Source organism: Gordionus sp. m RMFG-2023, chromosome 2 (genome assembly GCF_954871325.1).
Source record: "Gordionus sp. m RMFG-2023 chromosome 2, tfGorSpeb1-WG-v2, whole genome shotgun sequence".
NCBI lineage: Eukaryota > Metazoa > Nematomorpha > Gordioida > Chordodea > Parachordodidae > Gordionus > Gordionus sp. m RMFG-2023.
The window spans coordinates 17,934,307-17,951,606 of NC_088776.1; the positions used below are offsets into that span (position 1 = coordinate 17,934,307).

The window sequence follows — 17,300 nt, forward strand, 5'->3', positions numbered from 1 at the left end:
GTCAAATGAATGGCTTCAACTTTCATCACACCCTTGATGTCACTTGGCATAATGGTGTCTTCCTCTAGACCTAGATTGCAAATGTCTTCATAATTATAGAGCTCCTGACCGCTTTTCTGACATCTTTGGAATTCGAAGCAACTTTCACTTTTTAAAAGAAAATAAATATATTTAGTAAGGATCTGAAAAAGTTACATTTAATTTATAGCGTATTAAAGTAATCGTTTACAACTTAGTTCACGTGAGATTAATGCTGAGGTGCTTTTTGTTTTATACAATGATATACATTGGTTTTATATAAAGAAATTACTTAAGGTTTATAATATCCAAATGCATAGAATTTGATATATTTAATTTCTCTAGGAGTGTCTTTAAAAACCCCGATTTGGGTGATTTTTAAAAACGGCCCGAATAAAATTTATCCAAAATATAATTATTTAAGCTTCGAGATTTGAATAGATGAACAAATCTTACTGCCATCTTAAATCTCCAGGCTTTCAATATATTATTTAAAATGTTAAACCATTTATGTAATTCCGGATAGGAGATTTTTAACAACACTATATTCTCTATGTTCCTTTATAATTAATTCATTCAAAATTTAATTTGATTTGTTACATGTTAACTTATAATTTCATAAAAGTTAGTTCTAGGCATACAGTTCATATTTGAAGAATCTATATCCATATTCAGCGGAGAAACTGATTGGAATTTCAAGCAATAACTTTTAATTCTTGAAACGCCACCCTTTAGCTTACGTTCTATATTCGAATAAAACAGCTGATAAAATTTTATATCCATGCGAAGATTAAGAAATGAATATGGATGATGATGAGAATCATTGAGAAAGTTAGAATACTCATGCTTCAATATTATATTTAATAAAAGCGAAAAATAAATCATAATGATTGTGAAGGATTTTCTTTAAAGGATATATGCACTATTTGTTCAAGGTTTTAATAAAAATTGAAACAATTTTTTAAATATTATATAGATTTATTCCAAATTCGAGTCGAATACTGCAGAGATATAATAGTAAAGCGTTTTGTTCTATTTTAAATACATGTGGCAACTTATTATTAACTTCAGCACAAGGTATGCATATGTTTGCTAAATTGTCTATATTTTAATTTAAGATGATAAAATTAGATTATATGATCTTAAAAATTGTTGCATTAAATCAAATGTATTAAACAATGTCATGGACTTAAAATTAAATAGAGATTTACAAAAAACTTTTTTAAATAATGGCATCCAACCCCTAATCGAATATTCTGCCCATGATGTTGGTTGGAGTATTTTGGATATTGCTATAAATCCACTTGGAACAAAGTTTATATATTCATCTTGGTCTAAATATGGTAAGTTAATAAAAAACATATATTTAATATAATGCAGTCATATAGAATAATAAATAGCATGATTTTTAAAATCATAATTGTAGGTCTGGACTAAGAGTCTAAAAGCAAATTTTACTAGATTGATGATGGAAAACAATTTTTTACATACTACATTATAAATTTAATCATTTAGGTTAACCTATACCTAAACCTTTAAGATCTTTTAAAACTCCATAAAATATTTAAATATTGTATTAACTCTGATTATAATGTATTTCAAAGTGAATGTTGTAACTTTTTAGTTTTTCAAACCTTTTATACAGTTTCTTAGAGGCTGTTCACAATTATTGTTTTCTCAGTCTCTTCCAACTTAGTAAGAAAAGGCTATATTTTTTAAATAATCTTGATTGAAAAATAATGAAATAATATTAAAATTTTGAAAATCTTCTTATGCCTAAATGACCTAAAAGCTAGCTAGGACAACCTCTTTCTTACTTCTCATTCATAAAATATTTTTAATTACAAATAAAATAATGTAATTAGACCAATTTAATTGTATACAATTATAATGATGATCAAATGTAAATCTGTGTCATGTCTTTATTTTTTTGCTATACTTTGGATGGCAAACATTTCCTTCCCAATAATTTTTCTAATAGAAATTATTTTTAAATTCATAATATGCTATCTTTCATTTATATATTCTTATTATTTTTTATAAAGAATATATGAAATTACATTTATTTTAGGTGAAAGAAAATAAGGACATTTTAATAATTCACAATGTTATATTTCATAAAAATATTAAGACAGTCACAATGATAGTTTCATATGAATTTATGACTTCCCCATTTTTTAAAATGATCGCCTGCTATTTCTTCTTCGATTTCCATAAGCTTAATGATTTTTATTTTCAAAAGATGAATAATTATTTTATTTTCTTGATATTCCATCATTATGGTCTATTTTAAAGACGGGGCTTGTTCAAAGGGCACTAAACTTGGACCAGATGCATCTTAGAGACTTTAATCTTGTTTGTGACAGCATCCATCCCTACCCACAAAGTTTGATCCATGGCGTAGCCAATAGGGGCAAGGGAAAATTAATATCCTCCTTATCCCCTTTCCACCCCCTGTCTCCCAAATGACTATGATTCATATTTTTTTTGGAAAATGGCATTTATATATAAAAAGGCCATAAACCAAAAATGTGATGAAGATAAGCCAAAGGTAAGTCTTAAGAAAAAGGTGCAATTTTATATAATTACCATTAATGTGTCCTTAAGATTATTACATAATATTGTATATAAATTTAAATTTTTTATAAATAATGATTATATGTTGTTTTTATTAAAATTAACATCAGATCCTACAAAAATTATTTCTAGCTGTATATAGATTACAGAAGCTCGACTGAAAACCCGGTAAAAACGGGGCGAATGCCTCCCAAAAGAGGGTATGAGGGCGAATCCCCCAAAAATTTATTAATTCCCACACCACTTAGGAAAATCTTGGCTACGCCTATGGTTTGATCATATATATACAATGATGATATTATCTGCTATGATAATTTTTTAAAATTCAATTAAATTGACAGGTAGATAATATTTATTAAAAAAGATACAATAGCTCCATTTTGAAACGTTTCTTTATAGGGGGTTCTGTGTAAATTTACTAATTGATATTTTTTATGATAAAATAAGGAATATTTAGAGCTCATCATAATCCATAAATATAATTTTAATTATTTATAAGTCCACGAATGTGATATCTTTGATCTAACCGAAAATGTTTTGACAAAACCTTCTCTTTTAAACCACAATGCTTTGCAATTTTTTGAACCATTTGACACAAGACAAGAGCCCGACGAAAACCATTTCTGCATATTTTCGCTATCATATTCTCCCAACGGGTCCGAAATTATAGGCGGGTATATAGGAACATGTATTTTTTTTTGCTGGTTAGTGAAGGTAAATATGCCTCAATCAATAAAGTATATTTTCTGGTTGGCAATCGTTCAAGGTGAAATACTTTCACGAAAATGTTTATATTTGTTATATTTCATATTAAATCAACCATAAAGACTATCTTAACTTTACCCCTTCAATTGTTAAAAATTTTTTATGATGTTAGTATACACTAATTAATAAAAATATAAAGAAAGAAAGAAATATTTTAACCAATTCAACTTACTTCTTGAGATATTCCCAACTTCACAAACTCAAATTTCAAAATACACTATTAAATTTTAAATTAGCCCTTATAAACCGGAAATTACCATAAAAAGAAAACTGCTTTTTTTCTTTCGATTTTTTTTATAGACGGACATTATATTGCCTTATATTCAGGGATATGAACACTTTGACAAAAAAGGGTCCGGTTTCAGGATTAAAATTTTAAAAAGGGTAGGGGTTCAGGGTTTGGAAATTATAAAGAAATATTACTCAAAATAACATAAATTTTTTTTATACTCCATATAAATACATACACATAATTTACCAGTAAAAAATTGAAAATTTATTTCTATTTTAAATGTTTTATTTAATCGCACAATTATAACATCTTCTAAAATACTTTTGAGAATTCCACGCAAATCTGACAATATGTATTTCAAAGAAGAAAAAAACACTTTCTACGCTGACCTAAAATAAATAGCTATCTTTATAATGCATTAAAAATTATTGTACTTGTTTCGCTGGTACACCATAGCTATTCTAGATATAGGATATCTAGTTCTGGATATATTGAAAAATTTTCTTCCTAGAATTTTAAAATACTTGCATCCTTATTTATTCCTTAACTTATGAGAATTTTTCGATTAAAGATGTAATAGAAATTTGTGGTTATTCCTTTTTATATGATGATTTTTTTTCTCCTATCTGAACGTAAGTTTTCAAAGTTATCAACGGTGTTATCATTATTATCACTACAACTAATATATGCTTTAGTATCCTTCAATATTTTGTAAAATAGAGTGATGCATATGCCATAATTTTTTAAGATGGTCTTTAGCCACTTTTTTTGCCCAATAACTCAATAGAACTCGGCCCGTTAATTTTTATTTTCGGCCTGGCACAAATAGATTTTATTCAGATGGGCTGGGAACCGGGACGGGTATTTTAGATTTCTAATATAAACCCTAAATCTTTGTAATTCATCCCAGCCACCTTGCTGTTATTTAATGAAATCTGAAATTTATTCTGGAACTTCGGAACCTAAAGAAAGACTTTCTGTTTGATTTCAATGCTATTGATCCTATAACTTAACAGTGGGGTTGGCTTTAGATTCTTACCAATCACAAAATCTTCCAACGATTTTATAGAATATTTAATTCTTCCCTCATTTATTTTTTCACACTGATATTTATTTATTAACTCTAAAATAAATCTAATTGGTTTGGTAGGGAATTTTTAATAATATCAGACTTTGCGAAGAATTACGTTTTTAAATTCTAGATCAAGCTCGGGGTTTCAAGGACTAATAATCAAATGAAACTTCATTCATTATGATTTATTACTTATGAAAACGATATCTCGAACGTGTAAGTTATTTAATTATATAGGATTATCTAAAACACAACACTTGTATTTTATTTATTTATTTCAATCAAAATTGATTCTATTTTTGAAAAATTGATTTGATTAGGTTTTTATGTTTTCGATGGAGCTGTTGCTCAGTATAGGAAGATTAAAAATATATTTATAAATCTCGATAACCATGAGAATGGTTTTGGTATCCAGGCTGAATGTAATTTCTTCGCAAATGCATGACAACTCCTTGAGGTAGTTTAGAAGACATTACTAAGCCCTTTTACATCTAAAGCAAGCCTGCAAACCCGTAAAAAATTAAATATTAATATATATGAATATTATACAAGAAATAATATCACATGGATTAAAATGTTATTTCTCAGCGACATTGAATTTTTAAGTTGAAAACACATCTCAAAAATAGATTTTTAACAGCAAATCGAATTCTTGGAACACGAAATTTCATGCTTTTATTTTCATTGGACAAAATATGAAATTTTACTCATATTCTATAGATAATTTAATATATGTTATTCATTTATTATAATATAAAATTTCCTACCGATATTTGTATAATATAAAAAATTTTGATGTACCATATTGTCCACTATGACATTGTTCACCCACCTATTTCTTTGTGCAAAAAAATAATTAAAAATCACTATAAATTCTCAATTTAAATTATATTAATGTAGGACTTTCTGATTAATTTTTAAAATGTGATAACTCATGGACTAGCGCTTTTTCCAATCTATGTTTTAAACAAATATAATGCATTATGGTATCCATTCATTAAAAAAAAGAGACTTTCTCTTATGGTTATTTCTAGTTTTTGGTAATAGGCTGTTTTTTGCTATTAAAATTTTTCTCATTTTAAGTGATATTAGAGTTATATAATAAAATTTCAATAATTTTTTTAACTTAACTATTTTTTGATATATAATTAATTGGAGTGCATTTTTCCATTTTTAGGAAGTAAGGAAAATTAAAATTTTATATTTTTATTAATTACTAGGGCTGTGCCGATATTAAATATAGGATCGGCACCAATATTTTGCTAATTCGATTGTTTTTGGTTATTTTATGATTGTATATATAATTATATAATTTTTTTTATTTTACAAATAATTTCATAAAATACAATTTATTTATTATAATGTTTAAAAAATATTTAAATATTGTATACTTATTTTTGTTATACTATCTGCAACTAGAACCCTGTACGGGCTGACCAAAAGACTCGGGTCAGGCACGGACATTGAAGACTTTTTTCTCGGGTCGGGGTGTAAGAAGTAGCCCAACCCAGGACCGAAAATTAAATATTAGAAAATATCTTCAGCAACATTCACCCATAAACATTGCAAATATTTTAAATGAGATTATTAACTTTTGGAGAATAAAAAAAAATTCACTTAATCATTTGTGAAAGTTAGCTGAATTTTTTTAAAAATAGAAAATATTGATATTTTTATTACATTGGTTCAAAGACAGATGATAAATATAAATAAGAATAATATAAATATAAATATCGTGATCTTGATTGTTTACAAATACCGGATCGAGGCAGTGAAATATTTGTGGATCGGCACAGCCCTATTAATTACTGTATATAATATACCATCATAATACAAATTTTTAAAAACAATCCAAGAGGATCGGGTTAGTTTTTCAGTAAATTTGATATGGAATTCAACATAAAATTTAATTATAGCATAATAAAATATTATAAATTAATGAATATAATATATTTTATATTATATTATAATCATATAAACTAAATAGTACATTAATTTGACTATAGTATTTGATTAATCGAATATCCTAAACTTAACATTTACAACCGGGTTTAAGAGAGTTAGATGGAATCCAGAATTGCTATATTTTAATGTAATACACTTGATAGATTTATTCTGGTTTTTTATTTATAATTATGATGAGGGAATAAATTATTTAAAATATTAACAAACTCATATAAGATCTACTAATGGTGGCATCCATATATACGATAAAGAAATCAACAAAAAAACGCTCTTGGTAATGACGAAAAAATAAATTATATTTTAATTTAATTTATTTTGAAATGAAATTATTCCCATGTATTTAGATGCCAACTATCGCTTTACAATAAAAGAAGATAAATGGGTAAAATGAAAGAGCACTTTAATATCATAAAATTGCTTCGCGCATTCATTTAACCCTAACCTTCTCTTACATGTTTATAAGACATTTGAAAATAAACTCACTTGGTCCCGCCAGGACTGTAAACCCAAACCCTGAACTCTTCGAATCCTAAATATTTTACTAAACCCAAACCCGGACCCATTTTAAAATAGAGTTTAGGGTTCAATAACTTTTTTTTTAATATTAAATTTTTATTTATCTTAAAAAATAACATAAATAAAACTATATTAAGATTAAATGTAAAATACATGCAAATTATTTAAAACATAACATAATTTTTTTATTTTCAATATAAGAACATTTTTGGTAAAAATTATTTTGCGTCTTTTCTTTAACAATACCTGTGCGCCGGCCGGCTTTGGTTACGCCGAAAACGCCGCCGTTTAAGAAAATCACGCCGGCGCAGAAATTTCTTTCATTTTACTTTTTATTCTAATAATTGGTCAACATAACTCTTGTAATTTTTTAATGCCAATCAGGATTTTGATGAATTTTTATTTTCTACTCTTAAAATCATAATTATATTGACTCATTATAAAATTCAATTAATCAAAAATCTAAAATTCCAAAAGTTACCATAATTTTACATGTTTTTAAAATGGATGTATCTACATTTAATAATTCTATAAATAATTTTTATATCCTAACTCTGGATAATAGAAAATCCATAGTCTGGAAATTTTTTGCAAAAGAATTAGAGAAAATATTACTGCTCTAAGATATAAAACTGCAGAGGTTGAATTTGAATTCGAGGAATATCAAAGAAAATGTCTAAGTACAATAGATTTAACATCAGACATGTTAGATCTTGACCGTTTTTAAATTGGCAATTCCAATGATAATAATAATAACAATAATTCCACGTATATGAAAACCTTAAAATTAGTCCCAAGCCCAACACGTTGGGCTAGAAAGCATATCTGGATTAAATAAGGATTTAATTAATAATGTTTTGAAAAGAATTGGAAGCACTTTCTCAAATAATGATACTGATCTGGTGGAAGAACTATTAGCATTTCTTTCAAAATTTAAAGAAACTGTCGAATTTCTTTCAGTACAAAAAGGGCCTACTTTAAACTTGGCGTTACTTTTTAGAAGTGAAATTGAAACACATTTAATAGTAAATGATAGTGATAGTTCTGAAATTATTTCACTTAAGGAAAATATACTAAAAAAACGATTTCCGGTTTGTAATCTGCGAGTAATATTATATAAGTATATTCTTTTATTTTTTATTTAAAATTATCTAGGTATTGGCTTCTCTTTTAGATCCAAGATTTTAAAAATTCAATTGTGTTAAAGTATTTAATAGAGCAAAATTGCTCAGCTTCAGAATTTACAATAAAACATCTTAAACTTATAGAGAATGATGATAATCAGGTAGCAAATATAGCTAATGAGGATGAAGATGAATTATTAAATTCAAGTTATTTGACAAAATTGGCAAATAAATATTCAATAAATATAAATTATGAAGCCAAGTTAGGTGACTTAGAACAAGAATTCTACAGTTTTTTTGGAGAACGACATTCTCAAGATATGGACGTTCTAAATTTTTGGAGAGAAAAGAAGAGTGAACTTCCCAATCTTTCCAGGCTCGCCAAAAAATTCTTTGCATTCCGGCGAGTAGCACACCTAGTGAAAGAGTTTTCTCTACCGCTGGATTGACGTTAAATTCAAGGAGATCATCGTTATGTCCCGAAAATTTAAATAAAATAATTTTTATACATGATATTATAAGATTACGAAGTCGATTTTGGATATAAGTTTTCTACTAAATGAATATTAAAAAAATATGCCGAGATATCTGTAGAATAGTGTATATTTATTTGTTTTTTTTTTAAAAATTAATAAGCAATTAAAAAAATTTATGTTATAAAAATTTATAACTGCGCCGATTTACGCCGATTTTATTGACGGCAGCTAAAAATCGGCGCGCCGCCAGGCGTCGATTAGATTTTTGAAAATTGCGCCGGCCGCCGATAGTTTCGTCGGCGCACAGGTCTAACAATAGATAATAATATATATTTTAAATGTTTGTTTTTGTTTGTTAGATTATTAAATTAAAAATAAGGCCAAAGAAAAGCACATAATCACAAGGTAAAATATCTTTATTAATTACAAGTTGCAATTCACTGTCAAAGTTAAGCATAAAAAATCGATATTTTAATTAATTCGATTTTGGAAGATATCATGATAATTCGCTTATATTCTAATTCTAATGATAAATTATTCTTATGGTAAGGCCTAAATATAGTTAAATAAAGTTTATAAAAAACGTATGTTGCTGTTTTTTCTAAATTTAAGTCTTTTTCTGGACCACGAACCCTGAACCCGAACCTGGTTCAGAGATATTTTACTGAACTAGAACCCAAACCAGAATTCTTTTTTTAAAGGAGGGTTCACAGCCCTGGGTGCCGCTACTTTAATAGTGGAAAGAATTACTATTACGTGCCTATTTATTTTTTTTACCTCGCGATCTAAAAGAAAATAAATAATTAGTTTATCCCGTAAAAATCCCAATCTTAAAATGGCCGGCCAATTATATTTTATATTCTTCATTTTTTTCAGATTAGAGGACACGAACACGATGTAAATGCTGTAGCATTTTTGAACGCTTCAGACATCTTATTATCTGGGGGAGACGATGGTTTAGTCAAGGTTTAATTTTTTTATAGCATTTTTGTTGATTATTTTAAATCAGCAGCTTTTCTGGGGTCGGGTGCTTAACCCTAAAATTTAAAGAACGCCTAGAAAATTCATCCTCAGGGAAGCACCTTTTTTTGATTACTCCTAATCGTAAAAATAATTTTTTAGCCCCCCCCTCCCCCGAAATGATAAAAGCTAGCGATGCTGCACCTATTTTAAAAATAATTCACGTAGTTAATCTAAAAAAATTTAATTTTGTAAATTATGATCAAAGAAAAAAAAGTTAATCGATATTTTATGATCATTTTTAGTGAAGGCCAACGGCCCGGTCCTAACGGTCTTAGATTGGATTGGACCGGTTTCTTCCCCAGGATCGCTATCCAAAAATTCTTTCGATTTTTTTAGTTCGGGCCGTGGTCCGGACCGATATTAGAGTTTGCTTCACTATTTAATTCATATAATTTTTTAGTAAATTTTTCTGTATAATTTATTTTATATTACTTTTTTTTAGAGTAGTTACTTTAGTTTCTGTGATTCTTTTATTTAGTTCATTTTTATTTTGCAATATACTATGAATGAAAAGTTTATCAAATACACATTTTACTTTTAAATTAAATAACATTTGATTTGATAGTTAATATAAAATACTTTTATATATAATTAAATGATAAATCAAGAATTAAATTAGCGAAAAACAAAAATATAAAAAATTAAAGGACCTATATGACCGCGGTCTGGACTAGACTTTTATTTGATCGTGATTCGGTACGTATGTATTGGTAATGTCCAGACCAAAGAGCGGACGTGATCTTCATTAATTATTTTAGACAATATTATCCCTATTATTAGAAACCTGTAAAAGATTATTTTTTCGATCTAGACTTGTGATACGTTACGGCCTGTGGCCCCAATTTAAAAAAAGAAGACACAAGGAAGAAAACTCAAAATATTTATTTTCTTCTCTATTTTTTAATGTTAAGTTAAATTTAAATACTTCCTTATATGATAATTTAATGTTGTTTATCTGCTTTGATACAAAATATGATGTGAATAGTAAATATTTTCCACCTAATATTTTTAAAACTTTTCTTATTTTTTAAATGCCTTAATTGTGATATTCAGTCAGGCAAAAAACGGAAGAAGATGAGGTAAATATAACATTAATGTTTTTTTCTGGCCGTAGGCCTGTCCTATATTTTACTGGTGAAGTTAAAAATGGGTTGACGGGCATCCCTTGCAGGACTCTGACCTCTATTATGATTATGACCTATAAGTTTATCACTTTTGGAGATTTAACCTTTAATTAGATAAATCATTTTCAACTTATTTGTAAATCCGGTGGATGCTCAGGTATGGGATCGCAGAAACCTTAATGAATCAAATCCCCAACCCGTAGGTGTGTGGGCCGGACATTCCAACGGAATAACATTTTTGGATAGCAAAGTATATGTTCAATTATTATATTATTTTAGAATTAAAAATATAAATGGATTAAAATATAATATTCTGAACTTTATATTGATTATTTTTAAACTGCTCATCACTTGATCATAATATCTAACTAATTAATTGGCTTCTTTTTAGGAATAGTTCTTCAAATATTATACAATACCATGGAAATATTATAGGCATGATTAATTTAACAAAAATATTAGCCATATATATTTTTGGTTAGAAATCTGCATGCGAACGGGTTGGGCTTTTAAAATGACAAGATTTTAATATATTCAGGGATAAATAGTTGTTTTTGTAATTTATGTCATTTTTTTTTCTTTTTTTATATTAAAATAATTTTAAAAATTTTGTGTTTTGAGGAAGAAGGATGACCGTTACCTGATATCAAATAGCAAGGATCAAAGCATTAAACTATGGGACGCTAGAAAATTCTCAGGAAGATCTGGTCAAGAGGTATAATTACAAAAAACATATTACATCCTTTTAAATAATCATAATATTATGAAAAGATTTTTTTTTAAGTGCAAGTCTTTAAATAAGGCTCGTTTATTCATTTCATATTTAACTAACAATTTGAATTGAGCATTGAAAAGTATTCAATTTTAATTTATATTAGAAAAAAAGAATAATAAATTTTTTTAGTAACAATAACATCTTATGCCTACTCTGAAGAAAAGGGTTTAATTTAATGCTTAATAAAAATAGAATTAAATAAAAAAAATAAATTTGTACGTAATTTTTAGGAAGCTTTGAAAGCAGTTTCGAATCAAGATTGGGATTACAGATGGGAGAGAATTCCTGAGTCAGGTTCAACACCCTAAATAAAATATATTTTCATTTTTATTTTATAATAATTTTTATTATTTTTTTTATAAGTGAAAACGATTAAAAAGTTAAAAGGCGATTCATCTGTGATGACTTATTCGGGGGGTCATTCGATATTATACACTTTAATCCGTTGTCGTTTCTCACCTATCCACACGACCGATCAACGATTTATAGTCACTGGTTGCTCCACTGGGAAAATAGCGAGTCTTAATTCATTAATTTTTTTAAAGAATTTTAAATTACAATAAAAATATTTGAGATTAACTTATAATATATCTCGTTTATCTTTAATTATCAGTTTACGACCTGCAAACCGGAAATTTAATAGCAACTATAATGGGACATACCGATTGTGTAAGAGATGTGTTCTGGCATCCTTTTACACCCGATTTCTTTAGTGCATCTGTAAGACATATTTTCTTAAGGATAAAATTGGTATAATTTTGAAGAATAAATTGCAAGAAGTTACCTCTCTTTTTCTTATTAAAAGTTAATTTGACAGATACATTTTTTTAAAAAGTTGAAAAAACTTAGACTACATAGTTAATTAACATTAAGAACTATAATTTATTACATAGCAAACAATTTTAATATGAATCCTTATGGGTATTTTATAATATAAAGGGTTTGAGAAGATCCCATATGAATAAGATTTTGACTAACTCAATTTCGACCAAAAAGTTAAATTAGGATATTGCTGTAATAAAGCAACTATGCATTTTTTTGTTTTATTCTAATATTTAGTGGGATGGATCTATTCGACACTCATACTACATGAACACTATCGCATTTGAATCAATGCTATAAGAATAAAAAATATATAAATCGTAATATCATCATCAAAGAGGAAAATATTTGCGCAATATTAATTTTAAAATAAAAATAGTATATAAAAGGTATTGATAGTTTAATATATGTTATTCATATGTATAGAATATTTTAAATCACATATCTTGTTTCATTTATGTAAGTATTGATAGTTTAATATATGTTATTCATATGTATAGAATATTTTAAATCACATATCTTGTTTCATTTATGTAAGTATATAAGTAGTATGTGTTATAGTTTAGTATCATTATTATAGTAATGCAATAAATAAAATTTTACTATTATGTATAAATTTATTGAAAAAAATGAATATTTTAAGATTTAGACATGCATCAGATAAGCTTGTGATTTTAGGTTCTGGTTCTGATTTTTTTGGTATCACGCCAATTCGGAGCGGGAAATTCGGCACGGCGTAAATTCAGCGCGGCGACATTTCGGGGCGTATCTAATACAGTTGCAATTTATTATAAATTTATTAGTATAAAAAATAAAGATGATTAAATAAAAGTCATTTTGAATGTTGGTCCTATTAATTATTTCTTCATATTTTTACAATCTCAATTTTATTTACTAAATATGTAATATCAATAAAAATTAATAATATCAAAAAAATTAACAACCAATATAAGGTATGTTGATTAGTAGCTAAATATTATAAGCCTGGAGATTTTGTGCATATATGTAAGAAATATTTGGATCACTATCTCGAATCTATATTATTTTAGCTAGAATCTTATAAGACCGTTTTTCAAAATGGACCCATAGCCGTTTAACAACACTAATGTTGATCCAAAAAAATTCAAATTAAGACTGACTCATTTTTTAGATTTATTAAAAATCCTTAAAATAATTCTATTAATCATTTAAAAAATATATATATTATGTTTAGGCTATTTTTGTTCTATTATAAAATAATCAAAAACGAATTAACGCACAATTTTTTTTATTTATTTATAGAATGACTTTAGAAAATATAAATACTATATAATAAAAAAAAATAGATTACATTATTATATTTGTAGATTAAAATTATATGCGATCCCCCTTAAATAATTATTAATCGGGCGATCATAGTCAGATACAATTATTATAATATTTTCAGCTGTATCCTGACATCTTTCTTGATCTTGGGGGTTGCGTACCAGAAATATATTGTTCAATTTTTGCTTCGGTTAACGATTGTTCTAAACGTAGAGCATCTAAAAATTTCCAAATAGAGTGATGGTGCGATGATTGTAGAGATGAGAATGCTCTGTGCCAACCTTTAGAAAATAACTGCAAAGTAAATTATAAAAAATGAGTAATAATGATTAAAAAGATAGCAAATTTTAAAAAAAATTACCTTCGACTGCATTATTTGTTTTTGGGATTCCCTTCAATGTGTAGCCGTTTATTGATTCCAAAGGGGAATTGGAAATCTTAGTGCTTGTCTATCTCCATAACGAAAAATTTATCAATCCATTATCTTGATAAATATAAAAGTCCTTAAAAGGCATCAACTACGCCATTCACGGGAACAAATGCAAGAAGTATTTGTTTAATTTTTATTGCCCACTCATTTCCTGCATCTCTAACTAAATAATGTGCTAGTGACTCGCTATCAGTTTGTATGTGACCCCAAATCGCTTGGGTCATATAAAAAAACCCTCTTACAGTTGGCATATATTTCAGCCTGCTCAAAATCGATCATTACCGATATTGGATTTAGATTATTTTGTAATCTTTTTATTTCATTCAAAACCCTTCTATATGTAATCTAGGTTTTTTTCGGTAATAGCGCTTAAATTGTGGATACAATCGTTTTATGATATAAGACATAAAGGGTCCAAAGTTGGTGAAAAATTATGGGAGTTGTCTTAAACGTGCCATCTGCATACCAGTGACTCTTTTCGCCATCAATGTAAGGTTTTGGGAGGTGGCCAATATCAAAATTCTTGGCAGTTCTGGTTGCAAAGACTTTCTGGAATGTCAGCCCCGAACATTTTATTCTATAGATTTTCCAGTAAATCTAGATTATAACCGTTCGTCGGGCTAGGTAATGGAGAACCTATAAACGATCTAGCCCGCTAAATGGTCCTTTTTATTGACGCGATGAGTGGAAGGGCAGCATTGGATGGGGAACCCCCTGCTATTGCAATGCTTATAATTTTTTGATGTATCAGTCACCTCAATGGCATGTTTTTTAATGTTATTTAGGCATTCGGGGTTTAGACCTCAGCACCATCTAACACATGATTAAGCTTATCTATATAAAGAATTACTTTTTCATTTAATGTGTGGCACCGACCTTTGGAACGGGAAGGTCTACCTTCCAATAATTTATAAGACTACACATTTCCATATTGTTTTTTGATTTACAGTTCTCTCTTTCCTTAATATATATTGATCATGAACAAGTTGTTTTGATCCACGTTCACTTACAACATAATTTAAAGGCATTCTTAAAAATAAAAGTAAACTATAGTATAAAAATATATAAATGATATACAGAAATAAGATTATTAATATATACCTTTAAACAGAAATTCAATTTAGATTATAAAATTTATATTATAAACTTTTATTTTTATTTATTGAGAAAAATAATGATTGAATTCTTTAAAATTATTGAACAAAAAGAAAAAATCCGAAATTAAAATATAATTTTAGTTATTTTTTTGTTGTCTAAAATTAGGCGTGAAAATGGGATTTAAGATTTAACATAATTTTGGTTATTCAATATTATCAGGGAGTTATATGTTTTTTAAACTTATAAAATATTTTCAATAGGTATATTAATAATTTCAATACCTATAATATAATAAATAAAAAGACTGCGCGTTAATTCGTATATTAGAAAAAATTGGCCTAAACATCGGGCAGATTTGGGTCTATTTTTAAAAAAGGTCGATTAAGATTTTAGCCAAAATATATGTAAGATTCGAGATAGAGGTCCAAAACTTTCTTTTTCTTTCTTTCCTCTATGCGCAAAATCTCCAGGCTTACATAATATTGGCTACTAATTAATATACCTTATAATGTGGTAAATTGGTCCACTAAAGAAATCGGTATAAATATTGGTTATTAATTTTTTTTTGATATTATACATTTAGAAAATAAAATTGAGATTTATGCAAACATTCAAAATGACTTTTATTTCTTTTATTTTATACTATTAAATTTATAATAAATTACAGCTGTATTAGATACGCACCGAATTAACGCCACGCTGAATTGGCATGGAACCGATTAATGAAATTTAAGAAATTAAATGAAAGTGAGACAAATTCATTTTTTTATTGCAATAATAATTATGCATTAGATCTCCTTATTTAATTTTTTTCTACTTTTTACCTTTAGAAAAAAAAATTCATTACATTTATTCGTTTTTTCAATTATTCATACAAATCATTTATACATATTATCTAATATTATATATATGTCGAGGTAGGTAGGGAGTTGGTGAATAAATTTTATTTTTAATATTTATCTCTCTTTAAAGTATCAAATTCATAATATATATATACAATAAATTTTAATAATGATAAATATAAAAAAATATAAATAGTAATATAAAAATTCTTTAACTCACTACATATGAATGTGTAAGTTAAAATGAATATACGAATAGTTCAAAATATATTAAATAAAGTATGTGTATAAACGAAGTAAAATGTAATTTATAAATACTATTTAATGATGTTATAATAAGTAAACACTAATTTAATTCATTAATATTTTATTATTTAACATTACACACTTTTTTTTAAAATGTTCCTCGCTGTAATTTGAAGTGAGCAGTTATCGTTAAGCTTTGTCCAATTCATTGTTTAACGTTTTTGACTTTGTTGTTGCATAAGTCATATCTTTTTCTTGGGCTTGTTTTAATGATCTCTCGTTTCCTCGTTGTTTTATTTATTAATTAGCTTGTTGTCATACTCTATTATTATTACCATTTTTTCATGTTATCATTATTAATATTTTGGAATAATTGAAATAAGAATTGATCAATTAATGGATAATAGAATAAATAATTTATATCGAAGAATTAATATAATCAAATACGAATTTCTCGTCATTTAGTTGTAGCGTTTTATATATTTTTTTATATTAATAATATTGTGTTTTTTGTTGTTTTTTTTTCATGCCATAATCACTTTTTTTAATAATTAATTATTTTAACTTCAAATTTTTAAAATATTTAAGTAGGATATATGGATATTCATATATTCAAGAACAATAAAACTTATTCAATTCTTTAAAAAAATGATAAAGAGAAAACCGATTTTAAGGAGAGTATAAAAACTATATTTTATTATCTATTTTCTTTCTCTTTTCATAAGGTATATATAACATTTTTACAAATTAAAATTAGAATATAATATTAAAAAGGTTGACACAAAATAAAATATAAATATAATTTGAATAAATTGAATTGTAATAACAGTACAAATTTGAATATATAACATTCTCCTTCTAAAAAGCCTTCACATAAGTTTAATTATGTT

At 26.7% G+C, this 17,300-nt stretch overlaps 1 protein-coding gene across 1 annotated transcript; it reads left to right on the top strand.

Moving 5' to 3' along the window:
- The first annotated feature begins 777 nt into the window (after nucleotides 1-777).
- On the top strand, nucleotides 778-12,928 carry LOC135925453 (DDB1- and CUL4-associated factor 11-like). Its single transcript, XM_065460780.1, has 13 exons — nucleotides 778-849; nucleotides 889-953; nucleotides 995-1,095; nucleotides 1,137-1,361; nucleotides 3,095-3,269; nucleotides 6,846-6,903; nucleotides 9,622-9,711; nucleotides 11,050-11,142; nucleotides 11,518-11,607; nucleotides 11,898-11,961; nucleotides 12,031-12,186; nucleotides 12,281-12,387; nucleotides 12,727-12,928. The coding sequence occupies exons 1-13, from the start codon at nucleotides 826-828 to the stop codon at nucleotides 12,787-12,789; spliced, it is 1,311 nt and encodes a 436-aa protein (XP_065316852.1). The 5' UTR covers nucleotides 778-825; the 3' UTR covers nucleotides 12,790-12,928.
- Nucleotides 12,929-17,300: the final 4,372 nt, after the last annotated feature.

What these genes read in the sequence shown, in the direction of transcription:
- LOC135925453 (XM_065460780.1), top strand. Translation starts at nt 826, where the DNA reads ATGATGATGAGAATCATTGAGAAA. An exon ending in TCAACAAAAAAACGCTCTTG is followed by an intron (nt 6,904 to 9,621) that starts GTAATGACGAAA and finishes CATTTTTTTCAG; the next exon opens with ATTAGAGGACACGAACACGA. An exon ending in CAGGAAGATCTGGTCAAGAG is followed by an intron (nt 11,608 to 11,897) that starts GTATAATTACAA and finishes CGTAATTTTTAG; the next exon opens with GAAGCTTTGAAAGCAGTTTC.